This window comes from Argopecten irradians, chromosome 16 (genome assembly GCF_041381155.1).
Source record: "Argopecten irradians isolate NY chromosome 16, Ai_NY, whole genome shotgun sequence".
Lineage (NCBI taxonomy): Eukaryota > Metazoa > Mollusca > Bivalvia > Pectinida > Pectinidae > Argopecten > Argopecten irradians.
Window position 1 is genome coordinate 13,004,153 of NC_091149.1, and position 20,104 is coordinate 13,024,256.

General features: G+C 33.4%; 1 protein-coding gene across 9 annotated transcripts in view; it reads left to right on the plus strand.

The window, feature by feature from the left end:
• Positions 1–20,104, plus strand: part of LOC138310371 (microtubule-actin cross-linking factor 1, isoforms 6/7-like) — a 116,578-nt gene that overhangs the window by 60,161 nt on the left and 36,313 nt on the right. For 8 of the 9 annotated variants that reach the window (XM_069251568.1, XM_069251565.1, XM_069251564.1 and 5 more), the window contains 11 exons: positions 11,202–11,968; positions 12,306–12,666; positions 13,189–13,308; positions 13,675–14,001; positions 14,415–14,744; positions 15,041–15,140; positions 15,428–15,660; positions 15,979–16,203; positions 16,819–16,920; positions 17,409–17,438; positions 19,568–19,735. In XM_069251568.1, coding sequence (XP_069107669.1) covers positions 11,202–11,968; positions 12,306–12,666; positions 13,189–13,308; positions 13,675–14,001; positions 14,415–14,744; positions 15,041–15,140; positions 15,428–15,660; positions 15,979–16,203; positions 16,819–16,920; positions 17,409–17,438; positions 19,568–19,735 — 2,763 coding nt within the window. The remainder of the gene's footprint in view (positions 1–11,201; positions 11,969–12,305; positions 12,667–13,188; positions 13,309–13,674; positions 14,002–14,414; positions 14,745–15,040; positions 15,141–15,427; positions 15,661–15,978; positions 16,204–16,818; positions 16,921–17,408; positions 17,439–19,567; positions 19,736–20,104) is intronic. The other variant, XM_069251563.1, reaches the window with a different exon arrangement.

The following is a 20,104-nucleotide window of genomic DNA, read 5'->3' on the forward strand; positions in this document are numbered from 1 at the left end:
AGCAATGATCTGGATCAATGCCCAAAGGTATATGTAAAGTGTTTACAAAACACTAAGGTATGTCTTAGCCCTGGAGACACAAGAGAATCATCCGATATGTCTTTGCACTAATTGACCCGGATATGTGTTTTTTATTTTGCCAATTTATTTCTCGTACGGAATGACCTTGACGTATTCTACAAAGGAACTGATCGACAATAGGCAAATGATAAAAAATCACTGTTATCCTAAACCAATAATGTTAAAATTATTAGGAATGTTTTAACCAACATGTCAGGAAAACATCACAAATCGTCAAGTAATTGATATGGACCCCTCTTTATTGTTGTTTTTTATGGAGATATGTTTAAGTTAATAAATAAACAGAGATAATAATGGATAATCTTTCTACCCAAAATAATTCATGCTCGGCAAATTGAAATATATATTCAAATAAATTCACTCCGACTTATTTGACAAAATAAAATTATAATTGCCTATAACAGTTTCTGCATTGCTGTCTAAACACAGCAAGACTCCACCCTGATGGAAATGCGAGGCTTGTGTCGAAAATGTTAATTTAGGTCTTATTTCATTTGTTTTGTTAATCAGATAACACGTATCGTTGTTGATAAACATTCTAAACATTTAAATGTCTGTCATTATTACTTAGTATTTCATATCTTGAACTGAGCATTTTTCCTCACTTCGATATGGAGATAACGTAATGATTTGTGATGTTGACATGCGAGCAAAGACAATCGTTAGACTCCCCCTATCTAGCAGTGTCTGTCTGTTAGAGTTATTTATCGTTTGACGCTTCAGATAAAAATCTTATATCCATGCAGGCATTTAACCTTTGTTAAGTTAAATATGTACTTGAATGAACTAGTTACGGAATTTAACTAATAGGGGTTAATTTTCGATAATTCAAAAGTCGTAAAAGGATCAAAAGGCTAACAGCTTTTATATTTAAAATGTATTTATAGTTTTCTTACTAACATCTGATAACAAAGTTTGAGTGTCTAATCAAAGCCGTTCTATAACTGCTTGGTTCATATCAGATCATAATTAATGGATAGTGGAAAGTTGTTTATAAATTATTCCTGGGGAATAGGTAAAAGTCGTACGTTATATTTATAAACTTTTTTTCGTTAAAACTCACAATATGCCATGTTTGAACGCTAGACTAGACATGAAATTGTTTTGCTTACAATGATATTTACTGTGATACCATACTAGAATTAGCTTTAGTTTGCTACTACAATATTGCGAATGCCATAGTACAAGGTCATCGTACACATTGAAAGTTTTATTGAAAAAAAAATGTTTACTATATTTTTATACATTCTTTTCAGAATTTTGATTTACGTGTCTAGATTCCATTTAACATGTGACGCTATAATATGAAAGAAAACAGTTTCTTGCGATTTTGTGAAAGCATGTAAAATACCTGTATACCCGTAAACGTTTTCCAGTTTTAGTCTCGTTTTACATAAATACAGGGTATATGTTACAAACACTAAGTGTATGTTACACTGTTTTATTTCGCCTTACAATGTCCCTTTCTATGATGCTTTGAGATACAGACTTTGTCTTGTTAGGTTAAATGGTCAAATAACATTTTAGAAAGACAGTAATTATATAGTTATTAATAGAATTACGATTGTAATAAAAGAGATATAATAATTGAAAACTGACAAATGACAATAAAGTTATTATGACGTATTTCATTGTTTGCATATAGAAAAGGGGAAAAATATGGATTAGATATTTATCAAACTGACAATACTCGCCACGTTTTATAAGCTTTACCTTTATGTGTATACCTGTATAACTATGCTTTGTACACATGGGCATACCTTGCTGTTATAACACCTTATAGTGACCAATAGCATGGTTAGCATACCCATGTGTAAACAATATCGCAGCCACCAACACTTTGAAATCTGGATAATCTTTACATACATGTATGTGCATTTTTCGGTATATGAAGTAGGACTGAGTAAATTTTGATTATGGCTTGTAGTATATAGACACAGAAGGATTGTTTCGGTCATTTTAATTTACACTGGAGTTATAGACTACAAACAGGTTGTTTTGTTGGCCCGTTTTACGCTTATTCAGTCCGACAAAATGTTTTGGAGCCGTTCCCCATGATAAGCATTGTAGTAATAGCTATTTAATCCATTGATTGGCGTGTGTTGTACGAGTGTGGGTATAGGTTTAGTACCTGTCGTATTTTTGTCTATGAAGCACTGACACAAGGATGCGTTAAAACTTCAGAGATTGTTACAAATTGTGATTCTTTGCTACGGATTATTCAATTGGATGTAAATTGTAAGGAAGGTCGGGTCATCGAAAAAGATGGCAGCCTGTAAGTCCGACTTTGAAAGTTTGGAGAATATCTTTGCGGTAAGTTTTGTATTGCCAATATTTACTTCATGGTATAAAAAGCAAAGCAAGGAATGGCAAATCCAGGACATTAATTGATTGAGAATGTATTCGTGTCGTTCTTCAGAACTGTAACACAACGCATTTAGTATTGAACATTTCAGTTTACCCGTAATGATTAATCTTTTAATTCCGTATAACCAAATAAGGAATGTTCTTTAAGTTAATCTTAAATATAGTAAAGCATATTCAATATATCCCCAAAGATTGATATGTACTTGTAATTATCGTATGCGTAGTGGTATGCAGTGTGTTGTTATATATTATAGCAATAACTAAATACAGTATTTATGTTGACGTGGGCAAGGAGTACATTTAACTGATTGGATATAAGTCAAAGACAATGATGTTGGAAATATATAAATAGATCAGACATTTGCCAGTCTTATATCTTAGTGAGCTCTGACTAAAATGTGACGTCATGAAAAGTTAAAATATAAACCAATGACAAAAATGTGAAAGTGGCTCCGCAAAAATAGGAGAAAAAAAAGCAATAAATTGTTAATGCAACATGCATTAATATGATATACTTACACACCGACGATAGCTTATTAATCACGATTAACTCATGGGAACCACTGTGCTATTTTGGATATAATTTGGATTTAATGACTCATTCGATGACAATTGAAGATTATTGTACCCGGAAAGAAATATCTGACAGAAGAACCTGGATGAAAACATATGAAAAACAGCACACGGCGTATGCTGGTCGTAGAAATAAGCTGGCCAACAAACAACACTGAATCATTTTCCAGATCACTATACGTAGGAAGCACAATGCATTTTGTCTGATCAACTTACTTGTAAGCAAGTAATACAACAACTATACGCGTCAGGAGCCTTTTACTTGTATTCTCCAAACACAGCAGGGACCTACTTACACCGACCCCATTGTTGTGGACAAGGGTCAGTTTTCTGGACACAACCTGATTGTCCGTATCCTATAATTAGCGACCCGATGTGATATCGATTACACATAACATTCTTTATGTTCCGGACCCTATTATTTCCGTATTCCTAATTACACGCTCACCTGTAAAGAGTATCATAAAGCTAGATCGCAGTCCTCGCCGCCGGAAGTACAATGTGTTCCGTTATATTGAAGGGAGTGGTTAGGTTACATCATAACGCCTCGTTGAAACGAACAAGGAGCATGTGTACATATTCGGTGTCTATAATTATAAAGATAGCTATACTCATCTAGATTCTGAAATGTGACGCTATTATATTAGCGCTGTTCCCAAACTATACTTCAATTGTCCTTTTTTTGTTCATACTTGATATGTTTTTTTTCTTCAAAAAGTTGTCAATATGGCGTATACATTTTATTATTACAGTATTAGTCTTTCGGCAAAACAAACTGCTTTCGTACGCACATATTATTACTAAATTGATGAATATTGAAGACAAGATACTAATGAAGATCACCACATACTTTCGTATTTTTTTTTCAAAAAGTTGTAAATGTGGCTTATACATTTAATTATTACAGTATTAGTCTTTCGGCAAAACAAACTGCTTTCGTACGCACAAATTATTACTAAATTGATGAATATTGAAGACAAGATACTAATGAAGATCACCACATACTTTCGTATTCATTATAGTATACTATAATCTAAAAGATAAATGTTTTATATATTTGTCAAATATGTGAGACAGCATTTTAATGAATGGAATCGTATTTGCCTGATCTATGAATCATTTCAATAACTGAACGTGCCCCTATCATGACTTTAACCTGACAATATTTGATTTATCGCAGTATCTAAGAAAGTGATAGACTCGAACAATGTAAAGGTAAACATATTCCAATCACCAGGTATATTAATGGCTTGTGTTATAAGGAGACCATTGATTATTGCTGTTTGTCGAGTTGGCGTTCCTAATCTAGTTTATATACACCCTTTAATCCGTGTATACAATGTGTACACTGCTAACAAGATTAAAGCCGTGCCAAATATTAGGGCGGCTATTACTACACGGCATATATTGTCTTGTAACTTTCAAACAAATTAACAGATTAAAATAACCCCAGGTAGTTTACCTTTGGATAAATGAGCTGAGGATGTATTACATAAACTGTTGTACGTGTAACTCGTATAGTTTCTTATTTTGACCACTCTATTTTAATGTTACAACAAAACATATATCAAATATTTATTTCAACTATATATTTATGTCCTTTTGAAGACCTTGTATATGCATCCTTACTGCTTCATTTTTCATTTAATCTGAAATTATGTTTTTATCTTCAATATTATTTGATGTTAAACTATGGTGATCATACTAGTGATTCAGATAAGGAAGTTAACCATTATACATGGTGTTTTCCTGACTTATTCGCAACCCCAGAACTTCCAAGACCACATTTTATCACAAGTTGAAGTTTATCTTTGTCGGCATGTATTATCTGTTATCGGTGATTAGCTCATACACCTTTCTAATATATACAAATTGCTATCAGTCGAGCTATGACGGGCGCACAGTCTAATCAAGGCACATTCTACTTTCTCTTTACGCATACTTTGTGTTATCGTATCGGTGATATGTTTGGTATACGTCACTCAATAGGGGATTAATTTAAAGTTCTTTGGACCATCCGCCGTATAAATGAAACTCTCGTATAGCTAAGTTTTACGCCACGATGACATTGCATGGAATGGAATCGAAGACATCTTAAAACGATTGTAATTTAGAATTGTTTGTTTTTTGTTTTCCTTTGGGAAAATGCGACAAAAACAAATTACCAATATAACCTATTTTCATTAATGACGTGGAATTATTTTGCCAATTAGCAGTGTTCTAGAGCTCAAACATGCACTAATATCACCGTATACGGAAGTTGAATTCCTCAACGCAAGTCGAAGTAATATTGGAGAAATCACGGATGGTATCCCTTATTGAACGTACAGCGACAATGCCAAAGTCAACAATATGATGCAAATTCTTCAGGGATCTCAAAGAAGAATTTGCGCTTTCCACTTCTAGCTTTATTTTTAATGAATTTTCACAGACGTCTCCTTCAAAGATGTACATGAATTAAACAAAAACATTATAAACATTTGAATATAATGTTTTACTTTTAATTTTGATAAGGTAGAATACATGTTACTATGTGGAAAAAAATCTAGGAAAACGTCTAGACGCTTTTATGGAATGTTTCGGTTGAGAAATTAGACGCGGTGACAACTTACTACACTTGATATAGAAATTGATGGAATCTCTATAGCTTCTGTACAGACGACAGTTTGTTTATCAATGGATGAAGAAATTGTTAAATATTGTAGCTAAGTGACTACGAAATTGGACAATTATATGCAACGGTGCATGACGATGTATTCAAGGTCTACCTACCTGTGAATTTTATTAAACTTTACACTGGAAGGAAACACACGTCCAGGGAAAAGGAAATTGTACAAAAAACAGTTAAGATCAGGTGATATTTCAAATTGTTTTGCACGAGTTCATCCCAGCGATGTATATTATAAGGGTATGTGTGTCGATCACGATTTGTCACTGACCTGCTCCGGCAGGCGGCGTAGGTGTTCGCTTATCAAAAGCATCACCTGTGCACACAAGAATGGATACAAAAATGTTCTGTGCTTTTTTTCGTGCCTTTGATAACTATTAGGAATCAGGTGAAGACTACAGCAAAATACAAGCAAGTTTAAGTGATGTATATGTACTAACGTATAAAGTTCTATTCTGTGAGACAGTGGAATCTTGTTGATGTTTACATGGCTTTTGGAAATATCATCTTTGATTTTGTCACTAATTTTCACCTGGACTATAATATACCTTTGAATAATCCTACAAATGAAACATGTAATAGAGTATACACTTAGGATTTGGCAAAGGTTCTGTGGGAAATGTGGTATAGTATGAATTACAAATGGATTTTAATTGCTCCAGTAATGCAACCTTGACTCATCAAAGTGCATTGGCCACTACATAAACTTTCGGACCCCTCTGCATGTACCGAAGACATGGCAGGATCTGGTCTTGATGAAATATTTTCGGATGATTTAATAGATCTCGAGAACAACAAACGAGTGAAAAAGTCAGATATATGGGGTTCGGTTGAGGATCAAGTTGATTTTTGTACTCATCTACATCAAGATACATTTGTGTGGCCTAATAATGTAAGTATATGATTGCCGGGTTACATGTTTGATGTAAACTTTTTAATCCATATGCTGCGTGAGCCCCTGAACCAGATAAATTGTTTCACTCCTTCTGCCCTGGGCACATTTTTGAACAAACAAAATATCCAAATAGTTTGAAACGTAATAACGAGATTGGGTCCTTAACTCCATCCTCTTCACCGAAGTCAAACGTCAACACTTTGATAGTCGTTTCTACTGTACTGTTTCCGTCCCTAATGCTCTTTGGTCTACTCTCTCATCGATTCTATGTTCTTTTATTTCCTACATCATCAAACCTATTGCAATTATTCCATATCGATATATTGATATTTCTTTAAAGTTGTTTTCAAATTATGTCCTTAATCCCAGCTAAGTACTGTTCTTTCAAATTGAGCATTTAATATGTTTGATAATATGAAGAGGTTGAACTCAATGACTAATCTAAGCGATCATTATTTTTGAGCCTTTTAATGAAAAAACATATTTCGTTTACCCATAAAGTTTAGTTTTTGTATTCATTAATTGTATGTTGTATGCCTATTGGCCCCTGTAAACTTGATTTGATAACGCGACGATATGGAGGGAAAATACTTATCTATACATGCAAAATTCATCAGGTCTCGGATTACATTTAAAGTCTATGTATCATGCGTATGTATATTGAAATATAATTTGAATAAAGCCTTTGTAATATAGTAAGCTCTGCAACATTGAACACCATGAATAATGGCAATATAATTTGTGACAAAAAGGGAGGTAATTGACACCACGACAATGGAATGTACGACCATGCTTTCATATTGATATTTACAATCAAGCCCGGCGGTATCGGTGCTTTGACACTATACATAGTCGTCGTTCTATTCCCGGTTAGACTACCCTTCTGTGGCATCGATTTCCAATCCTCATTCCTAAACACACATGGGTATTAACTGATAAACGTTCTTTCTCTCTATGGACCTGTACTCGAAGTATGTTTTAAACGTCAGACTCGGTGTATAGAAGCCATTAAGTTAGTGTTCGATATTCACGGTGGGAAACTCTTGGTTTTGTTTTCTCGATTTTATTGCCTACCATTTACTGTGTATTATAAACAAAGTGGATCCTGTGTATACCAAGTACTATATAACGGGGTACGTCCCTGATCGAGGGCTGGTTTAGACCGTACCTGGATTCCGGGTCTACATACGGATATGGCATACATCATGGAAATCGATATTTCTTAATATTTTAATCGGCTACATTTCAACTATCTTGCATAAAACATCACCATAGCGTCAGCCATATTGTGTTTGTTTACACTCTGATGGGATTCATTGAACCGTTACACACGCTTGGAATTCAAATGTGATCTGGGATATTTCACTGTTATGGCGAGTGTTATTGTATTCCGCAACGGCCATGTCGGAGTATTGTGTTACATGTAAGGATGAAAATGTATGCCTGGAACACGGACGTTGGATGGGCAAGGATATGTCCAAACGTCCGATCACTTTGTGCACTCGGAAACACTTGGATGCCTTCGATAATATTCTCGATGTAAGATCTACCTCCATTACATGCTGAGGAGATTATGATATATTCAAAAATGTCCTTTGATTTCCGTCATCGATATTGGCTTTTGTTGATTGTTTTGTGGAATGGTAGAGTATTTTAATGTTTAAGCATGCTAAATTTTATGACAATATTCAGTACCCTTAATATTCCCTTAGATCGTTAAGCGCTTTGTGGTTACTGAAACGGATTGGGAGCATTAGAACACAAATATAGTTTTCTTTATTTCTGTAATTTAGTTATAGTAATCAGTAGTATTTAAGAAGTATTTCAGATTAAACTTGAACTTCTGACGCTAATTCAAGTTACCGAGTGTTTTATTTGCGGTATGGGAGCTTGTAGTTTTTATGAATATTTTGTATAATGTTCAATTATCAACCCATGAATGAAATATTGGTATTATTAATGGCCTTTTTGAAGGAATAAAAACGAACTGTTATCCCATGACGAGGCATTCTACAGTATAAACTGATTATTCAAGAAGAAGCAAGCTTTTTGTACTCCCTGAAGCTATTTTCGTGAAAGGACAGAATTTTCTATAGAATGAAAGGAAATGTTATCCGAGGCAATATGCGATAAGATAGTGTTGTGATGTTATATATAGAAACCGCGAACATTTAAAAATAATCTATTATTATTTATTATTACTAGTTGTCAGGTCCCATTGTGGAATATAGTGTTTACCTCGGCATTTAAAAGGTATTTGATATTCATGAAACACTGCATTGCATGCTTAAAACTACCCAGTTTATTGTTTTTTCAACGACAAAAACTGCGTATTCTATCTTTTACGGCAAGGATCGATTTATTCTAAAATACATCTATACCGTCAACTGTCTTAAACAGACGACTTCGTTCGATCCTTTTCGTGACCCCTTGATAAAGGTTTGTCTTTATAATGTACCCTTAAACAACACGTTTAGTAAAAATTCTACATTTAATAGGCTTCTCTTATTGAATGGAGGACATACATTTTAGGGACCTCAAACTGATAAAAACTATTGGATAAACGATTGAAAAACATATACCAACTTGACACTTGCCTTTGAGTTTTAAACTAAAAAGGATTGCATTTTAGCTTAAGTGACTTACGCGGGTACCTGCATGTATATAGGCCCTAGTGCACTATATGTATTACAAATAATATATATATTTGATTTAAGAGATTCACACGGTTTGTCAGTAACATATATACATATATATATATAAGTATGACTAGGTAAATGTAAAGCTTAAACAAGTGGCTGTGCTAATGGAAACGTATTGTAATCAGTTCCATCGTCCTGTGAGAATCAATTATCGTGAATCACGTGGTACAGTATGTGCCATTTCTATATGTCATAATATCACTACCACAAATATAACTTCCACATTGCTGTCATATACATCTTACTCCATCTCACATTTAGTAAAGTAATCACAGACCGAATATTTGAAAAAAAGCGACTCGTTCTTGTATCGGATAGATCCAAAGTTAATGTAATGTTTAGCCACTGGTGCTTATAAATAAGCATATTCGTAAATTTTACACTAAAAAATTCAAATAATGTTAGTTTTCCCATTAACAAATAGGTCCACAAAAAAAAAAAATAAAAAAATAAAAAAAAAACAAAAAAAAAAACCAAGACCCTGTAGCCTGTTTCTTATTTGCATATGAAAACAAAGCAATCTCTAGTGTTTGTATACGGATGAAAAACAGTTAATACAGTATCAATACTTTGACATTTGTAATTAGTTATTGACAAAGATTTAATTTAAAATCTAAAACGAAGTAAGAAATCGATTTTATTTAGGACTTCCGGCGCCATCCATGTCGTGTGTATCTTCATATACGTAATTGTATACAAATGGAGATTTATCCAATTGTTTGATCATGACGATCATTCTATTGGATTTGTAGAAATGTTGTTCAAAATAAGTTTAAATACAGAATGAATAGTACTGTGCCCGATGGCCGCATACTGCTTACTATATTAATAAAGCAAATTGCTAAATCATGATACAAATAACATATTTGTACAAATATAATTTGACACAATATTTTGATATTTTTTGTGTTTTAACTTGTCATTATTATATTTAACGCCATAATGCTGTAGTAAAATAAGTGAGGTATATCTATATTTAGATATCTCGTTATTTGGTTGTATATCTGTACAAATAGTATATGTGGTGTTTGTTGAGTCCCCTTATTGATATCATCCAGTAGTTCAGATAAAGTGATAATATATTTGGACGGCAATACACAGAGAATGACATAAAAACAAACTGGTGTATATGAAATCGATAAACACAGAAATGTGTTTGTAATTGCTTTGCGTATAAACCGATATAGCCTTTTTGGAGAATTTTAGCTAAACATAATTTTGAATACAAAACAAAATATTTTATTGATCATATATTATATAGTTATTTCGCATTTCTTACTTCACCCCGAGATTGCATGTCATTTGTTTTGAATTTTGGACGCTTCGTCCCCTCTCTTTAAAACATTCTTATAACATATCTAACGTTGTTGTTTCATTTGGAAAGAAGACAATCGACTGTAAAACAGACGATAGGTCATTTTGTTTACTTTAAGTTTTCAAACTTTTTAAAAGAATATAAAAGGTGGAAAAGACGTTAAAAATACTCAATTGTCAACTGTTTATGTCTAATTGGTGTCTCAACTAAACGTGTAGTAGTGTAGAATATTGTCCGGCGGGCATAGATGATTCACGTAACGGTAGTACACCATTGACACTCTGTACCTAATTAGCGGCATTTGGGCAGAAATATTCAGCCCTAGAGTCAGGGTCACCAGAGGTCATACTGACGGCTACAGGGTGGAGTCACTATACTAAAACCACCGAGATCTAATATATAAGTAGAGCAGTTCCATCTCTCTGTATAAGTCACCCAAACGTATTATTGCGACGAAGTTTATCAACTCAAGCTCGAATTAATAACAAATATGAAATAATAGAAATAATATCTAGAACTTGATTAATCATTTTCTACAATCTAATGTATTATTTGAAAGTTAACTTCAATCATAAAAAAATGCTTATGTATATGTTGTAGGATTTCGAACGAGAGGCTGAAACATACCGACAGAAAATCAATGTTCTCCCACCAATCAGCGAAGAGGCTGACAATGATGTCATCGATGACGAAATCGAGGCTCTCGAAGCGAAGTACAAAGATATTTCCCGTGATTGCGCCAAACAGTTAGATAAGTTATCTGCAATAATGAAAATGAAGAAAACATTTGACGATCTCAATGAGAAACTGAACGGAATGTATCCCGGAATCGAGAATAAACTACGTTGTATAAATGAAGAGGAATTCGGGAGAGTACCCGAGAAAGATACAAAAGATTTGTACACATTAAAAGACCTTAAAGCCGAGCTTATTGGTCAAGAACGCCGGCTGAAGGATGTTACAACGATGGGTGATAAGTTGTGTAAAAATCTCAATGACATGAATATGAAGAAAAAATCTGACGAAGTGAGAAAGGCTGTACAGGATCACAAGCAAATGCATGAAACTTTACAAAAAGACATTGCTGGTAAAGAGGAGCAACTCGATGCAGCAGTTTCACAACAACAGAATGTGCTTAATCGCCTCGATGGCTTATATGACTGGATGACTGAATGTGAAAGTATTCTTAATGAAAAGAAGCCAGTCAGTCTTGAAAAAGACCGCATGGCACAGCAGCTTAAAGAACAGAGACTAATGAATGCGGAAATTGATAGCAATAAGGCGTTATTGGAAAGACTTTCAACTGAAGCTAGTGATATGTCTAATGGAGATGATGCTCAGAAAACTGTGTTTGACCTCTCAGAGAGGTATGCTTTTATCATTTTGATTTTGGAAAATTATACACTAGAATGGATTACCTACTCCGTTCGTTATGTATTATCATGTTATTCAGTACACATCTTTGTCTTCGTTATTGTTACTTAGACTGATTTCATTATAAAGATTATACCATTGGTGCTACCACAAAAACTAAGATTACAAATACTAAACTGGTAAAAATGTTAAGCCCACCATAAAAAGTTTTATTCATTTATGTTTTCATTTGAAAGCAGAAGCATTTTCAATATTTCCACATGAGGTTGATTTCGTTCTTTAGAAAATAATAAAATATTGTCTCATTTTTTTCTGATGATTTTACAACAGAATTATGGATGTCGAAGACAAGGCAGATCAGTTTACTCGCCAGTTAGAGGATGTCGTCGGCATGGTTAATGACCTTGAGACAAGCATAGGTCAGATGGACGGATGGTTAACCGATTCAGTGGCATCTCTTAAATCCCGGAACAGAGGCGCTAGCCAAAAAGCAACAAAAGCGCGTGTGGATGAACTTTACCAGGAAAAACGGGAACGTGAAATTGACATGGAAAATTTAAGGGTTTCTGCTAAGAAAGTTATGGATGATGAAAGAGTTTGTGACCAGTTCGCTCTGAAGGAAGCACTCGGTGAGGTGGAAGGCAAATGGCACGAGCTTACGGAGCACCTCGTACAACAAGTGTCCCTAGAGGTATGTAATAGAAGTAGATATGCCATGGATACTAATACACATTTTTAAATGAGAATTATTCCCTTTACCTTGTAATTCTCTGTGATGGAAAGGAAGCAGTTTTGTTACACAATATAGCTTAATTAATGGAAATCCTCATATAGGCGTCAAGACTTTTCGGCTTTTTATTTAAGGCAAAGTATAACAAAATACTATCTTAAACATTCAGTTATTTCTTTTTATTGGCTTGCCATAAACTACTTTGAAGTATATTATGAATGGAGATCGTACTTCCATAGTGACAATGTCTTTATTCAGAAGTAATAAGATTTTGAACGACTTTCATATTTTTGGCATCTTCAAAATGAAGTGAATTTGGTGTATGCATATTTCCTTAAAAGTGATTGTGAAAACTATAAAGAAAATGGGGTTAAATGTGGGTAAGCTGTTGCTATTTCACTGGGTTCGGTTGTCTGTTGCTGCATTTAAACGAAGTTCATTAAAATCTAAATCAGGTATTTATGGTTCACTTTCTTTCTACAGGCATTGACAGAAATCGACGGTATGTTGAAATATCTTGACAAAGCTGAAAACGAAATCAACACAGCGGAACCCATCAGTATAGAGCCTGAGACTCTTACAGTGCAGCTGAAAGATCACCTCGTGAGTAAAAATATAAAACTTCTATCGATATCATATAACATTTTGTAATTTGTTGGGCGGCACATTATATATTCATTTATACATGTGTTATAAATTATTTGTAAAATTGTTTTTTTATGCGTGTGTCGTTAAAATTTGTTAAGTATCATTCACGTTTTTAAGTTTCTAATAATACTATTTATGATATAAAATGTGATGCATATATCATATTATATTCTTATTTTGAAAATAACTCGTTAAATTTCATAACATCTCGAAAACAATTTTAGATTTGGTATTACATTTGCGTATTCATTTTTCTTATTATCATTCCGTAAATGCGAATTACAGTGGCATTACAATGCAAACCACGTTATATATTTTTAGTCTTTTAACGACGACTTGAACCAGAAACGCAACGCAGTGAAAGACATTATAAACAAATGCAATAGAATGCTTCGTGAAACAACGAACTCACAAACAGACGAAATAAAAACAAGGTTAGATAGTATCCGTACCCAGGCCGATATTGTATGTCAACTGAGCGCTGATAGGCTGCATCAGTTAGAAGCGGCCTTGCCATTGGCCACACACTTCAGTGAAAATCAAACGGAAATCCAAGGTTGGTTGGACGAAATGGAGGCTGATATCAAATCGCAAGGAACGCCGGGAGAAAACTTAGAGCAAGTCCGAAAACAACTTGATAACCTTAAGGTATCTACGCATTCAGTAAAGATTACTTTTGATTAAGAGGCATTTCGAAAAGCATAGAACCAAACTGATTCATGTACAGAGTTATTTGTTAATTTGTAATCAATGCAAAATATATAAGGGATTTGCTTCCTATACATAATATCTCACCATGTTGCATAAATTTCATATCTTTACAAAAAAATACGACCTTCTGGCCATATCGGATATTTTTAAATTATGATTTATCATTCTGGGAATGCTTATGCATTTTTGCGTAAGTTAGACTTATACCAAATCGAATATCCATTTCTCGTGTTGAAAAAATGGTTATTTGTTTTTAAATTTATACAATGCCAACTCTTAAATATTATAGAATTCTTTTATGTAAGTTGAAAATAATATCAATGTATTATTTTCATTTTTCCTATTCATAGAGTTCACTACAAAAGGTTGATGATCACAAACCATTTATTGACGACCTGAATGACACCGGTCTGGAGCTTATGGAACTATGTGGGGATGATGACGCTGGTGAGATTCAAAACAAACTCCTCGCCTACAATGGACGCTATGAGAAGTTGAAGGGGTTATCCAAAGAGAAGGAGCAAGAGTTGACAAAGTCACGCACTCAGATGACTCAAGATGTGTCTGATTCCTTAGATAATCTTTTGGACGATCTATCGAATCTTAATAGAAATATAACCACAGCTAACCCAATTCCTGCCAATCCTGACAAACTTAAGGACGAACTCAAAGAGAATCAGGTAAGACAACAATACAGAATACGTATAATGTACGAAAATATTGAGAGAGAAAAAACATTGAGAATGGATTTGCTGAACATCGGGTTGGATATCATCAAAGTTTATTTTTTAAATTTCAAACTGAACACAATTTGAAGTGTTTTGTATTCTGTAACATTAATGCAACGTTAGGAATAAATATACTGTGTCCGTTTCTTAACACAAAAACAGACATACAATATGGAAAAGAAGCGAACATCCGTAAGCATCGTCGGTGATACTAGTTTAACGATTTTTCAATACAAATTTGTCCACAGGTGTTGATGTCCGATCTGGAGCGTCTCAAACCTTCATTGGTCAGTGTTGAAGAATCTGTGAAAAGAATGCTTTCTCAGGGCATGGAAGATCAGACAGATGGTGAGTTTAATAAACAGATTTTCGTTCCTCTTCGTTCTGGTTTAGATTTCATTTCTTTCTATTTTTATCATTGTTTAACTTTTGTCAGATTTCGTTTTATCAATGTCTGTGTTTAGTGTTGTTGGAGAAAAAACATGTAAAATATATGCCAGCTATTTATTCTGCGCCTGATTTTTACAAATGCATTTGCTATTTAACTGTTAAATTATTTGATATTGACTTATTGTTAAGTTTCGAAGATGTTAAGTTTGGAAGATAAGTCACTGGATTTTTGATGATAATTACAGGTGATGACCTAAAACAAAAAGTGACAGAAATCGCCACTCTGAACAACCAGATCAGGGAAGGAACCCTCAAACGAGACCGAGCACTTCTTGAAGCTTCGCAGGTGTCAGACCGCTTCTTTGATTCGTGTGCCGATACGATGTCGAACTTACGGGACCTTAAGGATAATCTGTTGTCACAGGAACCTCCTGGTATTGATCCTGCTACTGTGAGGGAACAACAGAAGGAGTTGAAGGTGGGCTTTGTGAAATGATACAATAGAGGCAATACAATTTTCTTTAATGCAATTGAAGAGAAAATGAAATTACATGTGTAGTAAGATCGTGAATGAGCATTTCTGTTGTCATATTTTGAGAAAAATGCATTTTGAATTGAAACCATTTTCAATATGTCAGCATTAAATTTTTGAAATGATCATTTGTAATTTGAAATCGTAAATATTAATAGAACATAATCACCCAGAAGTACATTTTAATGACAGTCTTATTTGCAACCTTTTTCTTGATATAACCAATTATTAACAATAAAAATAACATATATGTCCTTTTATTAGGAACTACGGAAGGAGTTAGGAAAATCGCGATTATCCTTGGAGGAATGTCGTGAGTCCGGAGAGAAGTTAAGCGGACTATGTGGTGATCCGGGACTTGTTGAAATACGGAAACAACTTGAGGACATCCACAACATCGCCGATGATGTTCATGATATAGCACGTGATCGCGAGGAGGACCTAAAGAGCGCGCTAACTCACGCGGATAAGTTCCAGAACCTTCTTGACGTGAGTTTTCGAAATTGTTACTTATTATTGGTAGCTAATAGTTAAAGTGTTTTAGACTTAGTACTTAACCATGAACTATAATGTAGCTGGAAATGGGTAGTTACTTCATGAATCTCCCTATAGTTCGTTGTTGTGCATGTTTGTTAGAAGCAGCACGTACCACGTACTACCAGTGCTAACTCAGATGTGTAGTGACGATACTGTGAATATTAATTTAGAATTCTTGAATTGATTTTTTCTGATCTTGAATATTTTCCTCTTGAAATCAGTAAAAATGATATAATGCCAAAAATACCGCTTTCAATTAATATCTAAAATTCCATCTAATTAAAAACGTTCGTTGTGGCACTTCGTTTGTTTTATATAACTACTGTAGTTCCTTTGAAGAAATTAGTTTGTTTCTATTTCGCATAAACGATGTCATGCAATTATTCAGAAGAAACAGCACAGCACATCAAACACGGGATTTGGTGATTTTGTTTTACAACGCCATCTCAAAGACAAAAAACTAGCTTCTACTTAATGAACATAACATCTAGTCGTTTAATCCCACATACCTCCGTAGATTAGTTGAGTTGTCTCCCTTTGTCACAGCCCCTAACCTGTCTATTATAGTCTATCACGGCCTGGCTCCCCATGACAGAGCAGCAGCTCGACTCCTTAGAACCTGTATCATCACAGCCCGAGGTTGTCAAACAACAGATCGAAGAACTCAAGGTACGTTGCTTCTTTTTTCTCTGATTTGGTCTTTTCGTCTGCAAATTGTTGTATTTTTTAAAAACGAAATCACAACGTGCGTGGTATGTATGTGATGATTATTGTTTACACACGTGGATGAAAGATGATATGTGCACGATTAATAGTTATACTTGCGGTTATTTTTTTCGCATGTCAGAACATAGCTAAGATTTGAAAAAAAATGCAATTATACGGAGAAACATATGTTTCTTCAGATGACAAACATTTGACCTTGTTTGCTTTGAATTGATTATATTTTAAAATAAAAGTTTATACCATGATATCAAAAAATGGTATTGTGGCGTAAATTATATTTTTTTTTCAATTAATGCTTTATTGGTTTATTATTTTCTATGTGTGTAATTGATATGGCTTTATTGGTTTATTTTACGAAAAGAGGGATATGTGACAGTAGTTTAGAATTAACTTTATTCTACATATAAACTATTAAGTTACTGAAATTACAGGTCATTGCCGACATTAATGATTCGTATGGGGTTAGTATATGTAGCTCGTTTGTTCAGTTTTTGTCACAACTTCACTTTTTGACTGTTTTAGATGGAATTAATTGAGATAAAAAGTCGAAAAAAGAGTATTACCTATTTTCTTGGTGTAATACTCTATTCCTCGAATCCGGGAATTAGTTAGTTTAAGATATGTTTATGGAACTATATTTTCGAAATGCAGATTTATGTACTCCTGTGGGAAGCTGTTTATTAGAGCAATATTTGTTGGAATAGAATAGCCAGTTTCCTTAAATGTAATAATTCAATTAAATCGAAAACAGCAATAGATAAATAGATAATTATAATAAATAAAACGGCGCTACAAAATTGCCATATTCAATGTTTTCCTTCGAGATTATATCATTCTGCATTTCATACAGAGTCGATAGAACAGTTCGACGTCGTGCATGCATGCTAGATTAGTATTGAACGATGTACGTAATTATTTTTACTTATATATTACTTTAATTCTACTTTTAGGACTCTGTAAGTATTGACATCGTACCCGGTAGACAGGAATTTTCAACCTTTGAATTGCTTTTAACTAGTTTCCAATGCTTTTATTTAATAAAATACAATAATAAACATCAATCACGAATGGTAAGACAATATTTCATATACCATGGCTGATTTTCGATATTTCATCGGGGCTTTCGATTATCTCTTTATTTGTTTCTGTTGAGAAGTTTTATCAACGCCATCCTTTTGCCACCTTTTAAGTCAATTCAAATTCATCTGCTATTGTTTAAGGTAATTTTGGTTTGAACAAATATTAACAAACAATTCTATGCGAATTTTGTCAATGCATTTTCTTCACAAAACTACAAAACTAATGCTTAAGGCCGCCCTGCTATTTTAATTATTTTTTCAGTTTATCGTTCACAATAGATATTATTACTATTAATATACTTTTAAATATATTTTACATTTAAATGATTGTTGTTGATAAAAGCGTTGTTTAAGTCAATATTAAGCCTTACCATATTATTTTCAATGTTGCCGTTATGTTATATACCAATTAACTCTCGTAATTTGTTATATTAACAAATTGCACGTTTGTTGTTTTGATGTGTAATAACACTTGCATTTTGATAACATTTTATTGAACACTTTGTACATTCACGTGTCTTTCAATTACCGTGCTTTGTCACTTTCATCATTCCATTAGACACAATTTATAATGGAATCAGACTTTTTTTTTCTTGAGTACCTGTACAATTTTGTGATGTTATACCTGTACAATTTTGTGATGTTATACCTGTAGACAAATATGAATATCCCTAGATATACGTCATGAATTATGCATGAATTCCCTTCCTTGATACTTTAGTATGCATGTTTGACATAGTGTCTCCTAATAGTCATTATGTTTTAATTATCAATTATCCTTAATTAAGGTAGAAAAACACATTCTAGTCACTGTATCTGCACTTTGACGAACTAAGAACCAGTTACGAGAATTGTAGATGTCCTATTATATTGACAGATTTCTTACTAGTATATTATGTATATCATGAAATAGAATTGGACTCTTGCAATATTCAAAAAAATAAGTTCGCTCTATTTTGCTTTAAAGATAATTTCAAATCGAAAATGTGTGATATCTTTTGTTTCCTTCTTCACTTCCACCTACACTTATTGTTTGATATACTTGAATATAAAACAAAATAATAATCAAAATGATTCGTTTATAGCGAGATTCAAGTAATAGGTACATAATTGAGCTGCTAGCTGCGAAATTATGCGTACACATTGGAATCATGTTCATTAGAAGTATAGTTATAGTTAGAGATTTATACGGAAATCAGAATTTAGAAAATAATTAGATTATTTAATGTTTGTCTCATATTTATTTATACGTAGAACCTAGCGTCGAATGCTGTTTTAATTATCTGCTCATTTCATTGCTTCGCTTTTTAAATGAAGTTCTTAGGACTTCTAGTCAACATTCTCTATTGTAAGCCTTTGTCTATATAAAAAGCAAATTATTTCGCTTTCAAGTTAAAAAATACCTTTGAGCTTTAAAAGTATGTTAAATATAATAAAAATAACTTTATGTTGTAGATATTGCTTGATATACTTTTGATCCTATCTATAAAAAATCCGTTTTTTTATTTCAGTTTTCAAAATCTCAAATCCATCCTCACGTTGTGGATATGCAGCAGTTGAACCAGGAGTTGTCTACCTTGAAGGACGTGTCACCCATAGCGGCCGAGTCATTACATAGACCAGTGGAGGACGTGAATGGACGATGGAGCAAAGTTCTAAAAACTGTGGCTGATAGAGAGGTTAATGTCACAATTCATCAAATAAACATATTAATAAAACATAATTATATCGTAATTGCCAAATTACTAAAAACACTTTTTTTAATCGATTAATTTCATGTTTTAAAACTGGCCAGTTCAAGGACATCGGAATGTCCAAGACCCGGTTATAGCAGGAAAAAGAACGTTAAGCCCAATAAATTAATCTATTAATGATACTATAATATTAACAGTTTGTATTTGTTTCTGTAATCAGGTTGAGCATAAATTATATAAGAAATCTTTCGGTTATTTGTTAAGTTTTATTTCATTCCAAATTACTGACACATGCATTATACCAAGGAAATTTATATGATCACATTTATTCCCTATAATCATCAATTGGTATAT